General features: G+C 29.1%; 6 protein-coding genes across 14 annotated transcripts in view; 2 read left to right on the top strand and 4 right to left on the bottom strand.

The window, feature by feature from the left end:
• Positions 1 to 528: 528 nt before the first annotated feature.
• On the top strand, positions 529 to 7,059 carry U2af50 (U2 small nuclear riboprotein auxiliary factor 50). Of its 3 annotated transcripts, XM_072022342.1 has the most exons (9): positions 537 to 690; positions 904 to 995; positions 1,430 to 1,659; positions 1,748 to 2,008; positions 2,096 to 2,246; positions 2,339 to 2,394; positions 5,356 to 5,637; positions 6,250 to 6,414; positions 6,492 to 7,059. In XM_072022342.1, the coding sequence occupies exons 2-9, from the start codon at positions 992 to 994 to the stop codon at positions 6,621 to 6,623; spliced, it is 1,281 nt and encodes a 426-aa protein (XP_071878443.1). In that variant the 5' UTR covers positions 537 to 690; positions 904 to 991; the 3' UTR covers positions 6,624 to 7,059. The 3 variants fall into 3 exon arrangements, with proteins under 3 accessions (XP_071878442.1, XP_071878441.1, XP_071878443.1); XM_072022341.1 differs by lacking the exon at positions 904 to 995 and having other exon boundaries at positions 529 to 690; positions 2,096 to 2,234; XM_072022340.1 differs by lacking the exon at positions 904 to 995 and having other exon boundaries at positions 529 to 690.
• A 36-nt stretch (positions 7,060 to 7,095) lies between these two features.
• Hoka (hoka) lies at positions 7,096 to 8,180 on the bottom strand. The gene is made up of 3 exons (XM_072022344.1): positions 7,989 to 8,180; positions 7,392 to 7,475; positions 7,096 to 7,319 (listed from the first exon to the last, which is right to left on the bottom strand). The coding sequence occupies exons 1-3, from the start codon at positions 8,029 to 8,031 to the stop codon at positions 7,150 to 7,152; spliced, it is 297 nt and encodes a 98-aa protein (XP_071878445.1). The 5' UTR covers positions 8,032 to 8,180; the 3' UTR covers positions 7,096 to 7,149.
• Positions 8,181 to 8,428: 248 nt separating this feature from the next.
• Positions 8,429 to 16,937, bottom strand: LOC139998081 ((E3-independent) E2 ubiquitin-conjugating enzyme UBE2O). Of its 3 annotated transcripts, none has more exons than XM_072022336.1 (9): positions 16,388 to 16,937; positions 15,932 to 16,105; positions 15,696 to 15,854; positions 14,983 to 15,639; positions 14,682 to 14,892; positions 14,416 to 14,599; positions 12,344 to 14,325; positions 11,895 to 12,266; positions 8,429 to 8,729 (listed from the first exon to the last, which is right to left on the bottom strand). In XM_072022336.1, exons 1-8 carry the CDS (start codon positions 16,607 to 16,609, stop codon positions 11,902 to 11,904), a joined length of 3,954 nt encoding a protein of 1,317 aa, XP_071878437.1. In that variant the 5' UTR covers positions 16,610 to 16,937; the 3' UTR covers positions 8,429 to 8,729; positions 11,895 to 11,901. The 3 variants fall into 3 exon arrangements, with proteins under 3 accessions (XP_071878437.1, XP_071878432.1, XP_071878436.1); XM_072022331.1 differs by lacking the exon at positions 8,429 to 8,729 and adding an exon at positions 9,475 to 9,699 and having other exon boundaries at positions 16,388 to 16,936; XM_072022335.1 differs by lacking the exon at positions 8,429 to 8,729 and adding an exon at positions 10,141 to 11,678.
• Positions 16,938 to 18,246: 1,309 nt separating this feature from the next.
• On the bottom strand, positions 18,247 to 21,008 carry LOC139998225 (uncharacterized). Its single transcript, XM_072022615.1, has 9 exons — positions 20,863 to 21,008; positions 20,225 to 20,411; positions 19,935 to 20,070; positions 19,616 to 19,833; positions 19,493 to 19,553; positions 19,274 to 19,402; positions 18,862 to 19,197; positions 18,708 to 18,790; positions 18,247 to 18,597 (listed from the first exon to the last, which is right to left on the bottom strand). Exons 1-9 carry the CDS (start codon positions 20,897 to 20,899, stop codon positions 18,471 to 18,473), a joined length of 1,314 nt encoding a protein of 437 aa, XP_071878716.1. The 5' UTR covers positions 20,900 to 21,008; the 3' UTR covers positions 18,247 to 18,470.
• An 85-nt stretch (positions 21,009 to 21,093) lies between these two features.
• Positions 21,094 to 24,895, top strand: LOC139998227 (galactokinase). 3 transcript variants are annotated; one of them, XM_072022618.1, is made up of 6 exons: positions 21,094 to 21,202; positions 22,511 to 22,697; positions 22,784 to 22,926; positions 23,000 to 23,297; positions 23,366 to 23,687; positions 23,775 to 24,895. In XM_072022618.1, exons 2-6 carry the CDS (start codon positions 22,520 to 22,522, stop codon positions 23,842 to 23,844), a joined length of 1,011 nt encoding a protein of 336 aa, XP_071878719.1. In that variant the 5' UTR covers positions 21,094 to 21,202; positions 22,511 to 22,519; the 3' UTR covers positions 23,845 to 24,895. The 3 variants fall into 3 exon arrangements, with proteins under 3 accessions (XP_071878719.1, XP_071878717.1, XP_071878718.1); XM_072022616.1 differs by lacking the exon at positions 21,094 to 21,202 and adding an exon at positions 21,236 to 21,560; XM_072022617.1 differs by lacking the exon at positions 21,094 to 21,202 and adding an exon at positions 21,552 to 21,691.
• LOC139998224 (sodium-independent sulfate anion transporter) overlaps positions 24,896 to 25,063 on the bottom strand; it is a 35,723-nt gene continuing 35,555 nt past the window's right edge. For all 3 annotated transcript variants that reach the window (XM_072022614.1, XM_072022612.1, XM_072022613.1), the window contains exon 11: positions 24,896 to 25,039. In XM_072022614.1, the coding sequence (XP_071878715.1) occupies positions 24,999 to 25,039 (41 nt within the window). In that variant the 3' untranslated portion in view covers positions 24,896 to 24,998. The remainder of the gene's footprint in view (positions 25,040 to 25,063) is intronic.

The following is a 25,063-nucleotide window of genomic DNA, read 5'->3' as shown; positions in this document are numbered from 1 at the left end:
AGATTTATTTAAAAAAAAGATATGAACTCATAAATAATTAGTCATATCAGTTTTATCTGAATATAATTAATATGAAAATTTTTGTAAAAAGTTTGATAGGAATAATTTTTTACTCTGAAACTATTTAGATACATTTTTGCTTAAGAGTTTAATATATATCATTAAAAATGTTATAATTTCTTGCAAGTTTTTGTCAAATTGGTGAACTTTTTAAAATATATCCAATTATTTATTTGATTTTATTTTGATAGATGATATCTCAAATTAAGTATTAATTTAATGTTTTTAATCTTTTACTGAATAAAATAGTATTGTATAATATAATATTTGTACTATTATGTATAATAAAAATTTATTTCAATTAACTGTTGTTGTTTAAATATTGGGAAATTTTAGATTATAAATTTACAATTTACGCTGATTAAAATTTAATATATTTATATTTAAATATTTATCAGAATAATATACCAGGAAATCAATTCCGGTTGAATCTTACGCCATCTGGAACCAGATATTGTATCAAAATAATTATTCCTAGCTAACATCTACTTAGCCTATCGCCATTTTAGAATAAGAATTTGTTTTAAGAGCAATTGACATTCGCCAGCTTCGTTGTTATTTATATTATTACTTCTTCAAAATAAAATTACGTTTTAAGTAACTGAAAAATGGGCGAAGATTATAATGGAGGTAAATATCTTAAAGGTCTCTTTAGAGACCTTTGTCAAGTATACTGTGCTTTTTCGTCATTGTTCCCGCGTTACAGTCAGGTAAATAAGTCGAGTGAGTGATCGTAATGGCCGGAGAAATGCTCCCAAGAAGAGTCAACATATCTTGAAACACTTTTCTTCAATATTTCTTTTTTAAAAAATCTCAAACTATTTAACGTTTACTTAATTTCAGTGTGAATAAAATAGCGTTTAAATATTTTTTGCAAGATCTTGTGAGTTTATCGGTAACCTGAAAATAAGCATCTACGAAGATCATTCTTATGGGTACATTTTTCATTATACGTAGTATTACGTCACATTAATAATTATATATTATTTCATCAACTTTCTTCAAAATTTCTATTATATATTTTTCATATATTATGAATTATTAATTATACATTTTAGGATTGTAATTTTAATCATTCAAATGTAGGTAATGACTAAGTACATATAACATATACATATATGTATATTACAAGTTAAATATACAAATAGTAGTTGGTACTTATTGATATATGTATGAAATTGTATGGAAGTTTAACGTATATCAAAATTATAAAATTTTAAATATAATAATTTTAAAAAATATATTAAAGGCCATTAGGAGAAATTCATATGTTATACATTAATCATCATATGAATAGCTTTTTTATTATTAATAACAATGTGAAATCATGTGTATTTATATGTATATTTATATATTTATGTATTGATAGATCGAGACCGTCAGGACCGTGAGAAAGATAGGGATAGGGATAGAGATCGTGATAGGAGACATAGATCTCGTAGTAGAGATCGTAGAAAACGTTCTCGTTCACGTTCTAAAGATAGAAGAGATAGGAAAAGAAGTAGCTCTCCTAAAAAAAGCCGCAGTTCTAGAAGAAGGAAGCCATCTCTTTATTGGGATGTACCACCACCTGGATTTGAACATATCACTCCTTTGCAGGTAATATATTGAATTTTATTAAATTAGTTATCAAAATAAATTAGTTTTTTCCTGGAGATTTATTTAATTTTAATTTGAATTATAACAGTATAAAGCTATGCAAGCTGCAGGACAAATACCTGCAAACATTGTGGCAGATACACCACAAGCAGCTGTGCCAGTTGTTGGTAGTACAATAACTCGCCAAGCAAGGAGACTGTATGTAGGAAACATTCCATTTGGTGTGACTGAAGAAGAAATGATGGAGTTCTTTAATCAACAAATGCATCTATCTGGTCTTGCTCAAGCTGCTGGAAATCCAGTATTAGCATGTCAGATCAATTTAGATAAAAACTTTGCTTTCTTAGAGGTACAACAAAGTTTATTTGAAAATAAGGTTTTGCAATTTGTAGTTTTTATAGTTTCATGACAAAATATTTACGAAATTTTTTTTTAGTTTCGTTCGATAGATGAAACAACACAAGCTATGGCATTTGATGGTATCAACTTCAAAGGACAAAGTTTGAAAATAAGAAGACCACATGATTATCAACCAATGCCAGGAATGACTGATAATCCAAGTATGAACGTGCCAGGTACGGTTCCCGGTATGTTTTATACATACTCTTTATATTTCTATGTATGTTTAAAAATTTGCTTTTAATATTATGTAAAATACAATGTAATATTTGATTTTTAGATTCTCCTCACAAGATCTTCATTGGTGGTTTACCCAATTACTTGAATGAGGAACAGGTATGCAAACAAGTCTACAACATAGTTTTATTAATTGCACACCTTTGGAAGCAGTTCTTATTCACTGATGTCTATGTATATATTAAAATCTATTTCATATTTATTTAGTATTTTTCGTAAAAGCTTTAATAAATATATTAAATATATCTAAATGGCATCAGAGATTAAAACAACTGCACTGCTGTATAACAATGCTGTAGGATTACCTTGAATATATGCTAGTTCTCAGCATTGTGAGTTATACCAAAGGATTAAATTATTACATAGGTATTTAGCTATTTAGCGGAGATCAAACTTACGAAGATGTGTCATCTACTGAAATGCCATAGAGGTATGTATGTGTATCCATTGGATTCCAGCGTTGATTAGGTTATATTTAGCTAGGTGACTTGGATTCTAATTCCAGTTGTGTGTTCAGTGAAGTCTAAGGGCAATGTAGAATTTCATCTCTCGTATTTCTTCTCGAAGCGCCATGATTAGATAGTGGATAGGAAATTGGTTAGAGGCGTTGCAGCATTCAGGTGGCATGCAGTCGCAGCAGTCGCATTTCTTTTACAGTCTTTCTAGGAACATCGTGGACCCAGCCAAGGGAATACGAAATTTTTCAATAAATGACTAAAAAAGGAAGGGGTAGGAGGGGAGAAGAGAAATAGTTATACTTAAAGCAGTCATGCAGAATTGTTAGGTGATGAACTCTTCAAAAGTAAAGGTTCTTCGTATTTTTACATCTGAAACTCTTACAGAATGAGCCTGTTTTCATGCAGTGGTATTACATACAAAAAGATTTTTTAGGACTACAACAGACAAACCAATCAATTTTACCTAGTATATCAGTTTTTTTTGTTTTTTGTCTTAATGGGATTACAGGGTCAACACATAATCTTATGTGCATCTGGTAACAGCTCCAAGTCTTTTGGCACCTATTCTTTTCAGGAGTATCTTTTCTCTTGCAGCTGTTTTCTTTACAGGCTTTTACAGGCTTTACAGCTCTTCGTCCTTGTGCTTTGATACGTTTACAGGTTACGCGAACGAATTTATGTGTTCGAGTATCAGTAATGTGCATTAATACAAAGACAAAGTGCAAAGAGAAAGTAAGAAAAATAAAAATCGGTACATGTGAACTTTAAACGCCGGAAAAAGTTAATACTGTGTTATTAAAGTGATACATTGATGGAATAATACAATCAAAGAAATATAACCGTTTGGTTATTATATAGTAACTGTGGACTGATACCAGTGCCCTTTCTCCCCATTTCTTAGCTTAGGGTTGCGCCGATCAAAAGCATTTGCTTACCACTACCACTACTTCTACCACTACTTCTACCACTACTACTACTACTGAACATGACAAAATACCACACTGCCTGGAGAGAGGCTAGCCCAGTCCCTCGAGGCAAGTACTTATATCATTTTCATGCCTTCGTATTGGGCTTATGCGACTTTTGCAGCCCCTTTCAGAAGATCTCGGTTCTTCTAAACAAATGGTGCGTTTTCTAATTGGATAGTTTTTTATTGATAATAGCGTGTTGCTTACTCGCCAAAGAATTAATAATATAGTAGGTAACGCTAATTGATACGTGATATTCTTTACAGACTTTTGATGGGAATTTTTCTTCTTATTACCTCTATAATTATTTAAAATAGTAATTTATTCTTCTACATAATAAGAATATACGGACCTGATGGTTTTATAATGATATAGTCCTCGTTGAAATGCCTTAGTTAATAGCATATAATTTCTTGGATGGCTTAAGCAATCATATGTGAGATTACAATTACATATCTTGATGATATGAATCAGAGTGTTTACAAACACTTATTATAAAGTTACATAGATCACAACTACCTGGGAGTTTTGACTCCTAGAGGTGAAGATAAATAAGTTTTCATTAAATGCAACATGCTGTTATCTTTGCTTCAGAGTTTTCAGTTACTTCTTGGGAATGGAAAGATGTAAGTAACTTTAAGGTACATGTTTTTTTGAAGAGAGAATTCAAAAATAAATGTGAGGGAAATCCACGTTTGAAGAGCAAGAGTATTCTGATTAAAACATTGACAAAGATCTGTTCCAGACTGGAGTAAAACTTTTATATGTAAAAAAGACATTAAGTGAAGATGTTATATGGAATTCGAGTAGGCGAGATATAATACATATGAAATTATACTAAATTTATTATTTTTTGATTATGCAACTTTCATATTAGTTTTAAGTTATGATATTATGACTTACTTCCTTATTCCAAAATTAATTTTACATTATTAATTTAGTTATAAATCAATTTTATATTTTAATTTTAAGAGATTAAAATGAAGTATATAATGATATTTAGCACGTTTGTCTGCGTATCGCCTAGTTGTATTTGAAGTTTCATATATGTGCACAAGTTACATGTTAGGTAGTAGTCTACTCCTATCAGGTTGGTGTAAAATTTAAGTTGTATTAGGCTGGATCACGGTAATTGTAGAATTCCGGCCACTGTTGACTTATAATCAAGTCACATAATTTTATTTTGTTCTCTTATTATTCACGATATTTCATCCTATGTTATATGTATTCATATTATTTATGTATATTATATTTTTATTTATATTACAAAGTCTTTTATTTTTCTAAAGGTATAAATGTGAGATATGGTGACAGGAAACACAACAGTACTGATTGTAGTTATACTCATACATTTTCATAAGTAATTAGTCTATTGCAGCTTTTGCTGATCGGATTTTTGTGATATATTTAAAATTCGTTGAGTCAAGAGCAGCACTTAGTAAAGTTCTAGATTTTCGATATGCAGTAAACGTGTTAAATTGCTGTATCTGTTAAGTCATTATGATAATCTGGAATATCTGTGTTTATTAATTCTGTTGAGAACTGTAATAAGATTAAAAGTTGCATAGTCTATATGAATTTAAATTATATTGATATTACGTGACTAAATAAATAATGTTATTTTTACAACACAGGTGAAGGAGTTACTGATGAGTTTTGGACAACTGAGAGCATTCAATTTAGTAAAGGATTCAGCTACAGGTCTATCCAAGGGTTATGCATTCTGCGAATATGTTGACGTGTCCATGACTGATCAAGCAATTGCTGGATTAAATGGAATGCAACTGGGAGACAAGAAACTGATTGTTCAACGAGCTAGCGTAGGCGCCAAGAACCCTATGATTGGTGCACAAGCTCCAGTTCAAATTCAGGTGCCTGGGTTATCAATGGTGGGCACAAGTGGACCAGCAACTGAGGTAAGATAATTTGAATTATAACTTTTTATTATAATAAATTTATATATATAATATAAATATATATAAACAAAAATATAATATATATATATATATATTTTGGCTTCATATATATCTAAGGGATCAATTTAGTCTTAAGATAATAAGTTATTTAAAATATCATATGCTTTTACGATTCACGATTCTCTCGCTTCTTTTTGGCCCTGTTATCATCCATTCCAACTTATTATACTAAATTATACTCTATTTTAACCTGTACTATACTACTGTCTTTGGTTTTCTAACTCTATGTTTACATCCCCTCCTATCCCTTTGTATTATTTAGTTTTCTTTTTTTATTGCACTATTCTTCTTTAATATTATTCCTCTATTTCTTTGATTATTTTGATACTCTGTTTCTTAAGCACTGTACCTCATCCTTTTTCTTTTCACCTATAATCCCTACAGCATTCCACCAGTTTATCATTGTATAGTTCCTCATGTATAGCCTACTACTTTTCCAATATCTATTGTTTACCTTTTTCATTATATTCATTGAATCATAATTTCTTAATAATACATTATAAAACACACACGTATTGCATTTAACAAAAATGTATTATGACATATATGTAGGTTCTTTGCTTGCTAAATATGGTAACACCTGAAGAATTAATGGAAGAAGAAGAATATGAAGATATCTTAGAAGACATCAAGGAAGAGTGTAATAAATATGGTGTCGTCCGATCTGTGGAAATACCTAGACCTATAGAAGGTGTTGATGTACCTGGATGTGGAAAAGTATGTTTTTTAACATAATAAAATATTAATTTATTTTAATTTATAAAACTATATTAATAAATTTCTTAATGTTGCAGGTATTCGTCGAATTTAATAGTGTGATTGATTGCCAGAAAGCACAGCAAACTCTTACAGGACGAAAATTCAATAATCGCGTTGTTGTAACATCATATTTTGATCCTGATAAGTATCACCGCAGAGAATTTTAATCTTTCTTTCATACCAATTAAATGATTGACTACAGTGTATAATATATATATACACATATATTCATTAAGTACATATATATATATATATATACATAAACATATATATATATTATATATATGTATTAAATGAATAATCTAAAGAATCTAAAAATTAATAACTCTTTTATTGAAATGTACAAAACAGAATGTAATTGTTTTTTGATCATACTGTGCATTAAATGGTAATTGTAATTTACGTATCTTTCGATAACATAACCATATATAAATAATCCATAATTTATGAAATTGCTAGTAAGAAAAAGAGATGCTATAAAAGGATACCATTGTACAAATAGCGACACCATTCTTTACGTTAATCAGTAGTGAGATTGAAATAATCCATTGTTAAATGCAGAATTATATAAAAATAAATAATAAATTGTCATACTGCATACAATCTTTTGTATAAAAACATTTTAATATGATTTACGTTCATATCAAAGTAAATGGACGATGGACATTAATTAAATTTTTGTGTATTTGATATCTAAGGTGCAGTTTCAGTTTGCAATGCAGGTTGGTATGATGCATGGCTTTCTCCAGTATCAGCATTATCAACCACGAATTTTTGTAATAGGACATAGAGTCCACCGCCAGCAAATAGCATGCTAATTCCTATTAGAAGTACTATGGACCATGCTGGTATTGCGGTTCCCCCTAAAAAATTGATATATTTAATTATTATACACATCATCTTCCCTACATTTTGTTTTTATGTTTTTTACTTACAGTAATAACGTCTAGTAATTGTTTTTCGACCTTTCAAAATTTTACGTCTTGCTTCAACTCCATCCATGAAGATTCCCATGATTACTATATACAAAATTAATAAATAAAAATGTAAAAGTAAAAAGAATGAGAAATAATATTCCAATATAGTTTGTATTGTCATTACATAAATACTTATTCATATTCTTATTGATCACACTAATATATTTTACAACTTCTTACATTTATAAATGTATCTTTTTAATAATGTATTATGTATATTCAATGTATATCTTTTCATTTATTTCAATTTTGTGTTTTATATTCTTATATAACTATTTAGAAAACTCTGGAACGAGGACATAAATACGTATATCGTGTACATGTATGTATATGTATAATTGTTACTAATACTATTTTATTAAGATATAATTTTAGGATTAATATAATTTACAAATTTTAATTAAGATTTCCAGAATTATAATCAAATATTTTATATTTTATGCAAGTCGATTCTTTGCTTTTTCATCAGTGCACAATAAATACACTTAATAGTACGTAACAATTATTTTAAAAGTATTGTATTTGAAATATAATTAATTTAATTTATATACTTACATAGGCCAATAACAACATAGCATAATAACTTTTTAGAACACATTGTTGTTTTTACCAAAACTAACGTTATAGGTAGATTAGAATCAAAATTAACACTTGCAGGTGAAATAAGCAGGTGAATAACGCTCGAATCGTGTCAGAGATGAGGATGTGGATACGAACGTGTGAATCAACGTTTTGATAAGATATTTGATAACAAATGGAAACCCATCTTATCGCATTTTTACAAGAGATAAAAAGAATTTTTTGTATGAGCGCTTATGAGGGCACTAAACAAATTATCTTTGTTAATTGTTATTTTAAATTCCTTAATTATCTGTTTATTAATTCTGTCAATTATTTGTGTTAGTAAATATTTAATATCTTTTACACGTATTAAAATTTGTTTAATTCTTTCTTTAATATTTTGTAACTGCAGGTAAAAGTAAAATAAATTATACTTATAATTTAGTAATAAATAATTATTCAAGTAAATATGACAAACGACTTGATTTAGTTAAAATAAATTTATACAAGCATATAATAATATATGTACAAGTTTATATAAAATACTTCATCCGAATTGTACACTATGATTTAAGGCGATTTAAATATTTAAAAATTGAATTTTTTGTGTGCTTGATATTGAATAATCGCCTAAAGAAATGTGGAAATCCTGAATGTAGTTGGAATTTGACGGTTCGGATATGAAGCAGATTATCGGGAGTGCAGGTCGAAGATTCAGGTGAGTATGGGTAGGATCTATGAAACAGAAAAGATTTATAGTCAGTTAATATTTTTTAATCGCACATACTAACTTTTTATTAAATAAAAATCAAGGAAATCAAATTACAAGTGATAAATCATTACATAATCGTTGTAATATATTAAATTGGTCGATACCAACGAGAAAAGATCTTCAACTAAACATCAAATGAGATACTTTCTCTAATACACGAAATAGATATAGTTAAGATTAATGCCTTATATTAGAAGGTTTTTAATAATATTCTATGTAGTTGTTCACTAATCCTTTGAAATATTTCTATTTAAATTAAATATATAAATATATCTTAATCAACTTTCAAAATAGTTACATATACTTACGAACTAAATTTGTAAAATAAATCAATAGTTTAGTATGCTTTATATGTATGTATAATGTTTCAAAGGATCATGAGAAACAGTTACTGAAGCAGCATTTAAAATGTTGGTATCGACAGTTTATATGTTGACTCGAATAATGAAATATATTCCATCTGTTTTTTTCATACAATATTAAAGTAATTTTACGGCGAAAATAAAGCTCTATGCAACTTACGGATATAATTACCATCATAATGCAAATAGAAATAGCTGGCACATATACAAGGCTTTCCAAAACATCACGTTTCACAATACAAGCTCTTCTCTGCCTTAAAAGACAGTACTCGCATTGTTTCTTCCCCTCTCGTTATTTTCTTCGTCTAGTTTAGCTATCATTTTTACTTAATACATTTTCTCTCCCTTTTCTTTTTTCCTAGAGATTGCAGTTTCCCTGGTATAATTGTGATTTTTTCCTTTCATTTTTTTGTTTATGTATTCAGCACCACATGATTTCGAGGAAACGTTCGCGCAAACACATGTTTTCTTTTTTTTTACTTTCCTGTCTCTGTCTGTACCCATTTTGTATGCACCTTGTTGGCGCAAGAATTCCAAAGTCGCCGCACTTTATGGCGATTGCTTGACAACACTGCAATATGGTCGAAGAATATCAAATCTACTGATTTACAGCAGAAGAGATACACTTCGACATGTACAGTACTACGTGATCGTATATCCTTCATTAACACGCAAATTCTGTGCTATTATATATATATATATATATATATATATATATATATTTGGTAGATATTCAACGAAAAGAACAAATCGATATAATGGAAAGAACATGCAGATAAAATGTATATAATGCGTACATATTAAATTGTTGATTGTTTTTTTTAAAGCTGACTACATTTCGGCGCGAGAGTGGAACATGAATTTGTGCATTAATGTTTCAAGTCGCGCACATACTGTACATATCCGGTACCGTAAAAATATCACAAAGAAATAATTATTCGAATGATCAATACAATTTTAATTTGCATTTATATTCACGAGTAATCAGTTAATAGGATTAAACACCACCTAGTAACATAAATTTTTACGTCGTTTATTAACATATAAATATAAGCATATAAATAAACAAAAAATGCAATATATAAATAAATTAAACTTAGAAGTGTATAAATATAATAGCAAATAAGACATCCTTGAAAAAAAAAAGTTTTCAATGGAATTCTGTTCCTTTAATAAAATAACTGGGCAGTTACATAAATAATTATTTTGGGTTGTACATATATTTTAAAATTGGAGTACGAAAAATAAATAAAATATAATAATATATAAATAAAACAAGATTATATAACATAATATCAAGTAAAAAACACAAAGCTGAACGTTATTCTTAACATGTTAATCGTTCTTCCATTACTTCGTTGCATGCAATATATCTCAGAATGCATACTCCCGTTTCGCGTGTATTAAGTTTCATACTCCTAGTTATATGCATTCATTTTTAAATTTACAGAAACATGAATCCCTCGTAGAAACAAATATATTCTATTATTACACCAAAGAAGTGTAGAATTAAACAAAAAAAAGAAAAAAAGAAAGATAAATATAAGTAATACTGCAAAACGCTTACGTTGTGTAATAAGTACTAATGTTCTCCGCAAATGTTCGTGACAACACCAAGTACTTTATTATCGAATAAATATTATATATACCAAAACAAAAACTGAAGATTTACAAAAACAATTTTTTCCTATAAATATACCAAACAAATTATCGATAAAGAGAATTCCTTGACTGTAGATAATAGAATGTATAATAATAATTTGTTTACAATTTACATACTACGTTAGAAGTGTCTATAACATTGGACATTAACTGTCATAGGTTTCTCATCTAAATACGAATCTTTTTGTGCTTAAACTACAACCTATTTGCAATCAAAATCATGTAATTTCATTTGAAATATTGTATTATTGGATGGCATGATTTTTAAGACATTTGAAGGATAATGAATTTCTCTTTCGTAAGGTTGGTGGCGTCATTACTCGACTGTATTCATTGAAATGCATGTAGAATTAATAACTATTATTATCGTGTTTCTTAAACTCTATTGCGAAGTGTTTTCACGTTGGCTTAACGTATTGCTACCTTTTATTGGTTACTTTATTTCTTCATTTTAATTTTTCTCATTTTTTATGCAGTGACAATACTTTTTCGCTTATTCAATATTTGACATTATTTTCTCCTTCCTTGTTTCTTTGTTTTAATAATTCAGTCAAACTGCGTTTTTGAGAAACGCCCTCTATTTTCATTGCAGAATTATAGAACTAAATGCATATATAGTATTCCGCGACCAAATATTAATTTTATATTCGTAAATATTATAATATTATATATTATATATAATATACATACATGTATTTTTATTATTATATATTCTATATAACATCATAAATTAAATTGTGTAATATATCTCAGAAATTTACGAAATTGTATACAAGAACAAGATCTTATTTGTTCATACATGCCTATATGATCGTATTTATTACGTTACTATGTGGTTACTTTATAGTAACAAATATCTCTAGCTGCGGAGCAATGACAGCGGCGTTTCTGTTAAAAGTTATCGCTTGTTAGTAGTGGTGTTCATATTAATAAATAAATACCGCGAACATCATTGAACATATCTTTAATATATATATTAATATATATATTATTATATATAATAATATATATATATTATATATACATAATAAATTAATTAAATGTATTACCGAATAATCGTGTATCTTTTACGAACTAAATTTTTTGGTTTAAATTTAGGTTTACCTTGTGGCTAGCTGATGGTATGATCCAACGTAATTTTCTTCGTTTCGCTTAGTGATGTAGAGGAAATATTCGTGGAGGAAGATGATACACGGTCCTTTGATAGGCTACCGTTTGGAGTTAATTTGGAACTTCCTTCACTGATCTTTTTTTTACTGTCGTGTTCCATTATATTACTGCCAGAAGTTTTGCTTGTTTCGTGACCTTCGCTCTTTGTTTGCTCCTTGATACTTTCCCAAGTACGTACGTCGCTGTTTCTTTCTATAATACCCTCTTTAATCAGCACTTCTTTGAATATAGCTAAAGTTTTACGAAGTGTTATGCAGAAACCTCTAGACGCTGGTATTAATGGAAATTCTGGTAAAATTTTGTTATCTAGATAAAAGAGTAATTATTAAAATTATCGATTGGAAGTTTTCATAGATTAAAAAGAAAGAAAAATTACAACATACCAACGTCAGATATTTGTTTAAAAGTAGTAGGTGTTACTGGAGATAATGGGTGTTGATTATTATGTTGTTCAGAAATTTCCATCCACAATTCTAAACGTTGCAATAATTTGTTTGCATGCCTCTTGAAATGTCCAATAATAATATCTTTAAATACAGGTGGTGGATGTTGTAATAATTTAGTCTGTGCTTGAACCAATTTTAATACAACCATTTCATTGTACATTCTTGAATTTTCTTTCCCTTGTTGAGAGCCTTTTTGTTTATCGAATCCAGCTTCATTAAAATATGGTTCTGGTACGAGAATAAGGCCTTGAATCGAGACTATAACTTGCAAGAGGGTTGAGGAACTTGTCCACACTTCCGTTCCACGACCAGACCATGTTCCAAGTAAGCTTACACAAACTTTACCATCCTCATACAGATTGGGATTTAACCTATCATTACAGTAAGAAATATAATGACAAAGCGGTGGAGCAGCAGGATAATCGGCAGATAATTGAAAATCAAAAAGAAAAAGACCATCTTCGTATGGTGTTTTCTCAGGTCCACGAAACATTACAGAATATAAATCTATTCTATCTTCAAATCCCTTAACCCATATACCGGGTGGAAGTGAACTTTTCAGAAGTTTTAATTCCTTGGAAACAGTTCTGAAAAAGTTTGTAGGATCTGTAGGCTGAAACATTGTTAATTTAAATTTATGACTATCTGGTGCTGTGTCTTCTATAGAAAATCCTTCTCCTTCTGTATATATTGGTGGTGGAATTTCTATGGAATATTCTGATGGTTCTTGTAATAATTCTATACGTTTTTCTTCTTCTTTCTTCTGCTTCTTCAAAGGCGACGATCCTTTTTCGGCATCGGATAATGACATCTTTGATAACCCGAATCGTCTAGAAACTTCTGCATGCGCTAGTACAAGTTGAGCTTTTATTAAAGTGCACAATTTAACGCATACTTGAGAACTAGCCACGTGAGAACTTGTTATGTGCATCTGAGTTTTGGAAGTTTTATTCATTTCTGGTTTCTCTATTGAACGATCAAGTACGTTGTTCACATCCTCGCTAAGTAGAAATTCCCCACTTGAGTCACTCGAACCCGACTCTTTCTTTGAATTTTCTGCAGAATACAATCCAGAATCCTCAGGATTAGGATTAACATTAATAAATAAACGATCAATTGATTCTTCACCTTTTACGTTCTGTTTATTGGTGGCTTCGTCGTTTTTATGATCGATGGATTCTGTCATATCCGTTACAGTGGTAATGATCTTTCCACAAGGATTACTTCCTGATTGTATATTATTGGAATTTTCTATATTGTTCTTTTCTATATTTTCTTCTGATCCATCAGATTTATGCGTAAATAATCTTGTTACTTGATCGGCCATACGTTGCGCTACATTTGCACGACCACGTTCTCGGACTCTCTCCAGAAGTCCTTGAAAATGACATTCATGGAAGAAAGAGGTACCCATAAGTTTATCCATGTATCGACAATCTTTATAAACTTCTAATAATTTTCTCATAACTTCGGTTGTCTGAAGTGAGGGATTTTGAGTGAAGATCTCTTCCAGTCTAGACATTGCAATGCGAGCTTTCTCGATGTGTGCGGCTAGCTTTGGTTTTATATTTTCTAATTCTGTTTGTTCTGTACCATCGGTATCGGCGATATACCAGTCTTCCAATTCCGTTTCCCATGACGCGTCAGACGATACATCGTCCCAGAGTTCTCCTTCGTCACTATCATATTCACCTACTTTATACAAATCTTGAGGCCAACACATACTTACATGTCCATCAACCCACCACACTTTAACTCGTCCTTCCGGATAATTATCTAGCACTTGACCAGCAGTACATCCAGCATCTTCTCCTTCAAAATTAGCTATTCGAATTACTAATGTACCTGGTCTGTACTGAAAGTCTGGATGATCTTTTAAATCATATACACTGACTTCACGTTCTTCTAGTAAAGTTGGCCTAACAAATATTTATCAAGTTTAATATTATATTTTTCCAATAAATTCCATTAGTTACAATTAAAAATGTATCAGTAGTAAATATACTTACTGTGGACTTTGACTAGAAGTGTATGTTTTAAACCATTTTATTTTAGCTGTTCTACCCTGATGGTCAACACTTTGAACTACACCATACATTCTAGACTCTTCCTTTTGATCAACTACAAAATCACCAGGGAAGAATTCTTTATCATCTAAGTGATGAATCGGATAAAGTTGTGTTGATGGAATACCTAAAAGCAAAAATAGAAGTTATACAAATTTTATATTACTGAAAAGTAACACATCATCAAAACAGCTATTTATAAAATTTACCAAATTCTACTGAACCATCTTGCCATACAACATTAGCTTTTGTACTTGTAGACAATGTTTCCACAACAATTTTAGTCCCTGGAATCAATGGAACTGGTGGAATCTTCTTCTTTGCCTTGCATAACTTTTTCTTTTTCAGAACCTTTGTCATTAAAGCTGGGCTTTTCTTCTTTTTACCCATGGATGACATGCTAGAACATCCACTAGATACCTGGAAATATTAAAATTTATTATCTCCATTCATTATCTCACGTTTATCATTGACTAGATATTAATTGAAAAAATTAATAAAAAATCTTACCGAAGCACTATCACTTTGTGATCCAGTATCTTCTGTGTCCCAATCATCTGAACTTTCAGTATTCTGGTTTTGTACTGGAGGCATTAGAGTATTATTGCTTGTAATATGTTGTAAATTGTTAATATTATTATGAGCATTCTCTTCTAATGTTTGCTGTTCATTAACTTTATCTTTATCCTTCTCCTTTTTTCTATCTTCAACTGGCTTTGTCACACTGATATTTGGACGTGTTTTCTTTGGACTATGTTTAGGAACTTGAAAAATGTCTCTTTGTTGTTTTCTCCATTGTTCTCGTGTAATGACATTTTCATCACTTTTAATTACATAAAAGTTTCGATCTCCCACTTGCACAGTAGATGGTTCAAAAACATTCAATAATTTTAGTTTCTTCAAATTTTCTCCTTCAACTACGAATTTTGGTTGAGCTTGATCTGACCAAGCACCATCCTTTGAATATGCTCTACACTGCCAATGCACTCCTACCCAATCTGTTTCTACCTTTTCTACAATTACCTTTGTTAGTTTCTGTGGTTTAGATTTTCTCTTTGCTTTCATTTCTTTTGTACATGTAATCCATTGTGCATCTTCTAGGCAGTGAACTGGTCCCCACAAACTTTGACCAGGATAAAATTCAGAAGAATGAGGAAAATCATTATCCTAAAAAATTTTCATTGTAGTTTTAATCAAATAATTATTCTGGATTTAATTCTTACATTATCACGCCTCTCCTCTAATTGTCCTAAAACACGAGAATCTGTTTCATTTATGACACAACGAGATCCATCGGGTGTAGTAAGCCACAATTTAAAATTTGCCATTTTTATGCCACCAACCCATGAGTCCATACAAACAGCTATATCCGTTGCAAATTCCTATAAACATAAACTATTAATCATGATGTATGAGTTACTTTGATAAAAATAACAGCTATAGATGTATGATTACATACTTCCAAAGGAACTAAATCTTCGCTCCTAATATTGGTAAGCACTTGTTTAGTACCAATCACTTGAACACAGGCAGTAAGCTCAATATCCCTACAGTATCCTCTCTGTGTATCTTTTCCTTTGATCATCCGACGTACAACATCTCCTGGCATAAGTGTTCTATCTGCTAAATGTACCTATAAATAAAAAATAAATAAAATAAAAAAGAAATTCATTGTTAGAAAACCTGATATTCTTGCAACAACAAACAGTTACAGTTATTATATCAGATATAGATTCAAATTTGAATGTAACATTCAATTGCAAATTCGTTGGTATGACAGGTGTCGCTTTTCATAGAATTAGAAACAAATACAACAAAAAAAAGGTAATAATGTAATGAAATATTAATAACCAATTTATATATAGTCTACTATTTTTAAGCGATGTATTTGCGTATCGTGTTAATTATTAAATACCTTCTTCGAGCTGACCAACTCCTCGACACCGGAGGGATGCCAGACCACGCGAATCTCGCCCTTTTTCCTCTTTTGGCTCTCTTCGCTGTCAGAACTTTCTTCGGACAAATCTTGGTCGTCATTTTCCATAACAATTCCGAACACAACGTTACCTTTCTTATCCACACGATAGACGACATCCTCGTAAAAGTACTGACACTCTACGCCAAAGTTCGTAGCCATCTTTCCTCTAATCACTGAATACTCGCTCTCTGCCGACGACGGCTGACAGAAGGTTACACGGCGCAACGGTTACGGCGCACGTCGCAAGCAAGGAACTTGGCTCCGACCCCAAACCCGACCCCAACCCCGACTTAAAAACTACCGATTTTAAGTGCCTTTTGACTAGTTTTGATTGTTCTCACTGATCGAGATGTTATCGACTTTTCCTAAATCGAGAATTGTTCTCAATCTTTTCTCAATCGTCATTTCAAACCATCTGTCAAAATATATTTTTATCTAATATGTACCTTATCAAGTATACATTTATACATATTTATAAAGCATTTACGTATAGTTTGCTTATGAAATGTGTATATATGATACATGCACATATGTATGTAAAGTTTAGTTGATAAATTTATCTTGTTTGGGAGCGGCTTCATGTACAATTTGACAGATGTATAGCTCATAATCATTTGAAGTAACAAGAAATTAGTGCTTTCCTTTTGTGAAAAAATAAGGATTTTTTAATGGGGTTATTTTTTTAATTTATTGAGAAATATAGAATTTAATATACATTAATATTATTTATATGTATTAAATTAATATATGCGTAAATTTTAATGAATTTATTCAATTTTCTGTATATGTACAGGATTGATTGTCAGATAAATATATCTGTTACGTCGCACGCGATGGTCCGTGCGACATCCCTCATGGTCTGGTCGCCAAGACCTACACATCGTTACACCGACCCGCAATAAACCTAAGAAATCACCATAAACCGAATCTTTTTAGCTTAATCTCTATTCATATAAGTATTTCCGGTTTGTGGATGGTCCTTAAAACAGTCCTTATGTTTATTGCACGCTCTTACTAATTACGGAGAAAGCAGATGTTTGTCTAGCGAAATAGCAGGTTGTTCCCATGAACAAGGACACCCATGAGCCACATCTGCAGGAGACTTTCTCCTCATATTTTTATTTATTAACGTAGGCTATAACCAATGGGCATCGTGGATCGTTACCCTCACTTTTCTACCGAAAAGTGTGAACAACGAATCCGCGTTCTTAGTTCAAAAAGGTACACTTATATCGAGCTTTCCTCCTTAATAGTACGAGACGGGTCTACTACTATTCTTCCAATCTTCGTATAGTCAAGTTAAGGGTCTTATCCTTAGAGCAGTCATCTACTGTTCTTTCCATCTCGACGTAGTGATCTTATGAAGTCAGTCAACTCCTGATCCCATAACAGGATATCGTCATCATTACAATGTACGCGACAATCAAGTTAATATTATATACTTAGACGACGTAATATCAAGTGTTATAAGTTATTGAAAATATATATATTATAGAATTGTTGACTACAGTTTTATTACACAACAAACACCCTTATTATCCCACAAGAAATAAGAGGATCGACCTGTTCGTGGCGTCGATTGTTATAATCGTAACGGGAATTTACGACTCCCGTTGACGCGCTTCAACGCGATCGCGTCTCCCCGCGACTGGACGAAAATACAATATCTACGTCTATAGTTTGCAAATATTTAATAAACAGTAAAAAGTAATACCTTATTTAATTAAATAAATATAATTATATTATATTTATTCAATTATACATAAATATTTTCACTTTATTTAAAAAAATGAAACAATCAATTTTATTTACTTTTTCAAGAAACTATTTAGTTTCAACATGATTGAAACAATTTTTATTAGAAAGGAATATTTCTCAAGGAATAAAATAAATAGAGAGCATAATTCATTTGGAATTGACTAGATATGTGAATAGAAACGTTTTAGAAACATATTATTACATAAAGTTCGATTTCAATGTCAAAGAATAATTCTGTATAAATTTGTCTTATTTAAAATCATTAAACTGCAAAATGAGTGCGTTGGAATCCTTGACCCAAACTTTGCAATATAGTTTGCACTTCGCTTTCATTTTGATGATAAAAGACATATGCATCAAATTTGGTTGCTAAATTGCAATTAGTGTCTCTGTAAAATAAATTAAAAGCATATAAGTTCCATAAAATGATTTAATATTAATTATTATTATTTTTTACATTAAAACAAAAATATATGACAGTTATTACAGTTCATCTTACCCTGCAATAAATGCAAAATAATTAGGAATGTTTCCAGTACGACCACAAGATGAAATTTCCATGTAACTCTGTTTACATATTATCTAAACATTGAATTAGAATGTATCATTATGATAACATAATCTTAAATATAATGAAAACTATATTTACATACTGCATCATTCGAATCCTGAGTCACCCTAATTCCTAGTTCTAAACATTCAAATTTCACAGGCACTGACTTCACTTCTTCTAACTTTAGTACTTGTAGAATTGCTCTTTCAATTTGTTTAACATCGCCTTTTGTACCAATATATATTGAACCACAGTATTTAACAGAAAATCCAGCATTTAGTGATTTACTTTGTAACTTAATCATTTCAGTTTTCTCATTCTCATCTTGTATTTCAGAATTAAATCTTTTTAAGATCTGTTTTAATCCTTCAATACCCGAGCTTCTTATAAGATGAACAATTGGTGCGTATAATTCACGGGTTGATTTATTGCGATGCTGAAAATATATGATGTAAGGAATATGTAGGGTATATATTATATGCTTAAGTGTTATATTATTTAAATATACTTACCTTAATTACATATAAATATACTGGTTGACCTATAGTTTTTCTCATAAATTTACGTAATTGTCCTTTGGTATTAGATGTTATAGCATTTCCATTTATTTCATCTAATATATCTCCAATTTCAACTTTATCCTAATAAAAGTAAAAGGTAAAGGACAATTAGAGTCTTAAATTTTATTATATATGTATATAGCAATTTTAAAAAATTATTCTGTTTATTACATCTTCTGCAGCTACAGAGTTTTTATCTAAATTAACTATTAAAGCTCTCCCTTTGGTAAAACTGTAATAATACAAAATATTATTCACAATGAACATTTGTCTTTACTAATGTAACTTTCTTACCATACAGAAATACCTAAACTTTTACATGGTACTAATTCCAATGCTAAACATTCTGGTAATTGCCAAGATTCATCCAAAAAACTACAATTCCGTAAATTTAATTTGAAATTTAATTTACTGCTTTGCAGTAATACTGATAAAAATATTTCTCCAAGAATATTATCTCCCAGAATACTGTTTTTATCATAATAATCAGTAGCCATTAATGGTGTTCTGACCTATGAAGTTTTACATATATAAATTATAAAAACATAATAATAATTGTATAGAATCAAAAATATACATTTTATATAAGATATTAAATATCATTTATACATACTAGCATTTCAACTGGCATATGAAGGCACTTTCGCATTAAACATGTTTTAATTAAAAGCCTGAGATGCCCAGTAGGTGTATACACTTTTGGATTTTGTGTAACTTGTTCGACTACCAAAGAATAGGTACAAGAGGAACTAAAATAATGTTATTAATTTTTAATTTTAAGTTTTTAGTTATTAATATTAAGTTTTAAATATTGAAATATTATTTTCTTAAAATATTACAGTAGTGAGAAAAGAATTAAATAATCTATAATAAATTTTATTTATTATAAATCTTTTTGCAAACCTAAAATGTTTTTCTGCAATTTCTTCCATCCAATACCAAGCATCGGGTAATTTTGGAAATCCTATGGGATTTAAACGCATCAATATACCTTTCTGGAAACATCTTTCTAAACATTTAAAAAAGAAAGGCAGGTCTTTATTTTCTTCATCGATCTCAATGTTACTTTCAGTTAATTTTCTTGTCCAGCCTGAAATTGTTTTTTTTATTTAATAATATACTTATCATGTAACATCATTTTATCATGTTTATTGATATATTGACAAGATTTATAATATAATAAAAAAGAATAAGGATGAAAGTATGATTGTTATGATCTAAACATTTTTAATATTAATGAATTAAATAATAGATAAGAACCCAATGTTATAAAAATAAATTATTTTATTATACTATTTTATACTAATATTTGATTACATTTTAAATATCTTTTATTTACATTGCGTTTATATCTTTATTTAACAAAATAGAACATAATATGGAAATATATCTTTGGAAATTAATTCAAGAATTTTGTAATCCTAACAATAAAGGTTTAAAATTCAGATAAATAAAAAGTTTATAAAGAAATCATTGTAAAATAATTTTATTAATGAATTATTAATTTTCTAACCTATAAAAGCGTTACATTGTTTAATTACCTTTCAATTCTTTAAGAAGGGGATTTGAGACCGTCATGGCATTATCAATACAGATTATTGTCAAATATCGGCAATTAGTTCATTACATAAATTAGATATCAACTAGAAATTATTAACAATTAAAAGAGATATCATTTTAGTCATGTATTATTCTTTTAATAGCATGAGACGATACTCTTAATACATCAAACGTCACTTTTACGAATTCTATTACATTTGTGGCGCGCATGTTGTATGCATATACACGCAGAATAGTTGCATTGTTATTAACGATACGATAAGGCGTACATTTACAAGCATGTAACTGCACACATAATCAAAGTTGATGTATTGATAACGTGTACGTGTGCTTAATACCAATTTTACCCGTTTGAAGCGTATTGTACCTATATTCGTATCAATTCGTATTTTTACTGTGCTATGAGTTACGTAAAATTAAATTCATAGATTCCATTGCATTTATCTTTTTAAAATTTTTATATATTTCGTGTATTAAGTAATATTACATATAAATAGCTTTGAAATAATCGGTAAAAATGGCAACAACTGTGCTTAATGTGAATGAAATTAAATCGAGAGCTTTAGAAGCTTTTGCGAATAAATTTAGAGAAAATGCGAATGTTTGTGTGTGCGCACCCGGTCGCGTGAATTTAATTGGAGAGCATACTGATTACAATGAAGGTTTTGTTCTACCGATGGTAAAATTTTTTATGTTTATATAAACACTACGTTTCTTTGTATATTACACAGAATTATTAAATCTGTAATTATTGTTTTTCGTGATTAATCGGAAAATATATTTTATAGAACTCGTTATTGTTCGAGAGAAGTAACGCTGATTTCATTTTATATCTAACTTATTTATATTTAACTCCTTATTTTTCATGCCATTAATGTATTATATTTAAAGATCCAATCAGTTCATTATCATCCAGTAATCGATTTAATCAAATATGTATGTTAATAAATAACATTAAATAAGAAATGACATTTTCAAATAATAGATTTGTTTAATTCGTTAAAAATTTGTTTCACTAGTTATCGATACCAAAATTTAGTTGAGCAAAGATATATTATGATTTGTATCTTATTAACTCTTATCAATTATTATCGTATACGTTCATCTGATTTTGTAATTTTGTATAGATATGAACTACTGTTATTTTTTATAATACATACGTACATCGATTCTAATATATTATTGAATATGAGAAATAGATTATTAAAAATTATTAATTACCTAATAATAATAATAATAATAATAATAATAACATAATAATAATAATAATAATAATAATAATAATAATAATAATAATAATAATAATAATAATATATATATATTAATTTCATGTGTTAAAAATTTAGACATTATTAATGATTTATTATCTATTAAAGTAAGTTCTAAATGTGTATTACTTATTAGAGTATTATTTTATTTATATACGACTTTTAAAAATTGTTTTATTTTTTCAGAAAATTTAGTTATATTAGCAATATAATGTCTTTTAATTAAATTGTTATTCGATTTTTAAAATTAGGAGTTATAAGTATGTTTGTATTTAATGAAAATATGTAATCATTAAATTATTTGAGATATTATAACAAATATCAATAATAGAGTAAAGCATAACGTTTTCCATATTTTTAGGCATTGCCCATGGTTACACTCATAGTTGGAAAACGTAACAATGTGGATAAATGTAAAATTGTTTCCCTTAGTGAAATAGTTAGTTCTGAAAATTATGTTGAATTTGAAGTTAGGTCTCATAAGAGTATAAAACCAGGAGAACCAAAATGGGCTAATTATGTAAAAGGATGTATAGCAAATTTTATTTGTTAGTTTATTTATTATTTTAATCCATTTTACCAAAATATAATAAAATAATTCTATTGTATAATTTAATTAAAACATTGGTTTTAGGTGATGTACCATCTTTTAATGCTGTGATTGTATCCTCTGTACCAGTTGGTGCTGGCCTGAGTAGTTCAGCTGCTTTAGAAGTTGCTACTTATACATTTTTGGAAGCATTAACTTGTACAAAATTAGAAAAGCCAGAGGATAAAGTATAATGACAGAGTATATTATATAAATTTTTATTTTACTAAATTAGAGAAATGTGAAGCTTATATCTTTCAGGCTTTAGCATGTCAACGTGCTGAACATGATTTTGCTGGAGTTCCATGTGGTATCATGGATCAGTTTATCTCTGTAATGGGTAAAGAAGGCTATGCTCTTCTTCTTGATTGTAAAGATCTTAGTACTAAACAAATACCTATGTCACAAATAAATGATTATGTCTTTCTAATTACTAACTCTAATGCTCCTCATAAATTAAGTTCAAGCGCATATTGTGAGCGCAGAGATTGTTGTTATGAAGCTGCAAAAAGATTAAATAAAAAAAGTTTGCGTGAAGTATCTATGAGTGATATTCAAGGTAGAAAATAAATACAATTCTGTTACAAAGCAAAATTGTGTTTTTTATTATGTTGATTTTATTTTTAGTTTTAAAATCACAGAATGTACCTGAAGAAATGATAAAACGAACTCGTCACGTAGTAACAGAAATTCAAAGAACAATTGATGCCGTAGATGCCCTAGAAAAAGGAAATTTTGATAAATTTGGACAGTTAATGAACGAAAGTCATGATTCTTTAAAAAAAGATTATGAAGTATCTTCTGTTGAGTTAGATACTTTAGTAACAGCAGCAAGAGCAGTAAATGGTGTCTTAGGAAGTCGTTTAACTGGTGCTGGTTTTGGAGGGTGTACAGTAACATTATTGAAGAAAGATGTAATTGATGAAGCAATTAATCATATGAAGGCCAAGTTAGATTTTTTTTTTTTTTAAATATTTCTATAATTCTCTTCCTTTTTCTTTACACAACAATGTTTATAAATGTCTCTTTATTATAGGTATTCTGGAAATGCAACGTTTTATATAGCAAGTCCTGCAATGGGTGCAAGAATCCTGGATATAAATTAAACAATATGATAATGGGAAGTAATTATTTAGTTTCAACTAATAAAAAGTTATGTTATCGGAGAAATCTAATTAAAAAGACTTATAATTTATTTTCATAGTTATATTAAACAGGCCTGTTTAATTTTAGAAAAAAATGATGTATTGTTAGAAAAATATGTATACCTACTAGTAGTTTTATTGAAATTTTGATTTTTATGGGATATCATCTAAAACTTAGAATAATGTGCCTGAAACATTTTTTAATATTTGTTAATATTTTTTGAAATGATATGAAGTATTGACATATGTTAAGTGTAATAAGGAGTAATTTTTAAATAGCATGTACAAATAATGCGTCTGTATAAAAAGTCATGTAAAATACTATTGACAGTTTACGTGGATTTGTGTCAATGTATTCATTTATGTTTGTATATGCACAGGTTTACGAATATGTTCAAACATTTGTAGAGGTCTTTTGTAAATATATTATGTGTGTTATATGAAACATTTTGAAATTTCATTAGCATTGCTGCTCTGAGACTTAATTATACTCTAAAGATATTCAGAACATTCTACAAGATATATATATGTTTGCAATAAATATCTCGTAATTTTTATATACATTTTTCGATTGGTTTCAAATTTTATGAATATAATCATGACAATCGTATCTTATTACAGTGCTGATAAAATTCCAAAATTTCGTATATAACACGCATAATATGGGCATAAAGGATTTCTCTGATAGATGTTCAAATATTTTCGTGAGCCAATGTACATCTTATAATTCTACTTATAATCTGACCCTTTTGGCACAATATCGATGTAGTACATATAATCTTTTCATATATTTTCTTGTAATATTTAAAATTATTTTATATTACTAATGTGTATCATATGTATTTTTAAGAAAACAGAGCTTTTGTTTTGTAATGCAGAAGTATTTATGTACGTGAAATATCGTCGTATAGTATAACATTGTGTCGAAAGGGTTAATTGTTACATATTAAAATATGTAATTGTTACAAGGTAACAATTAATTATAAAATAAAATTGTTGTTCTTTATCATAATATTGTCTAACATATTGACCATCTTCGTCTTAATATAATACTGATACATATAAACTAAAGAAAGAGTACTTCCGGGACGGAATTTATAGAAGTCTAAATATTGTCAGTATCTGTTCATAGAAGCCGACGAAATATTTGAAAATTCTGGAAATAAATAAAAGTTTTATA

Source organism: Bombus fervidus, chromosome 2 (genome assembly GCF_041682495.2).
Source record: "Bombus fervidus isolate BK054 chromosome 2, iyBomFerv1, whole genome shotgun sequence".
Lineage (NCBI taxonomy): Eukaryota > Metazoa > Arthropoda > Insecta > Hymenoptera > Apidae > Bombus > Bombus fervidus.
The sequence above is the reverse complement of the archived record's forward strand: the minus strand, read 5'-3'. Positions and strand labels throughout refer to the sequence as shown.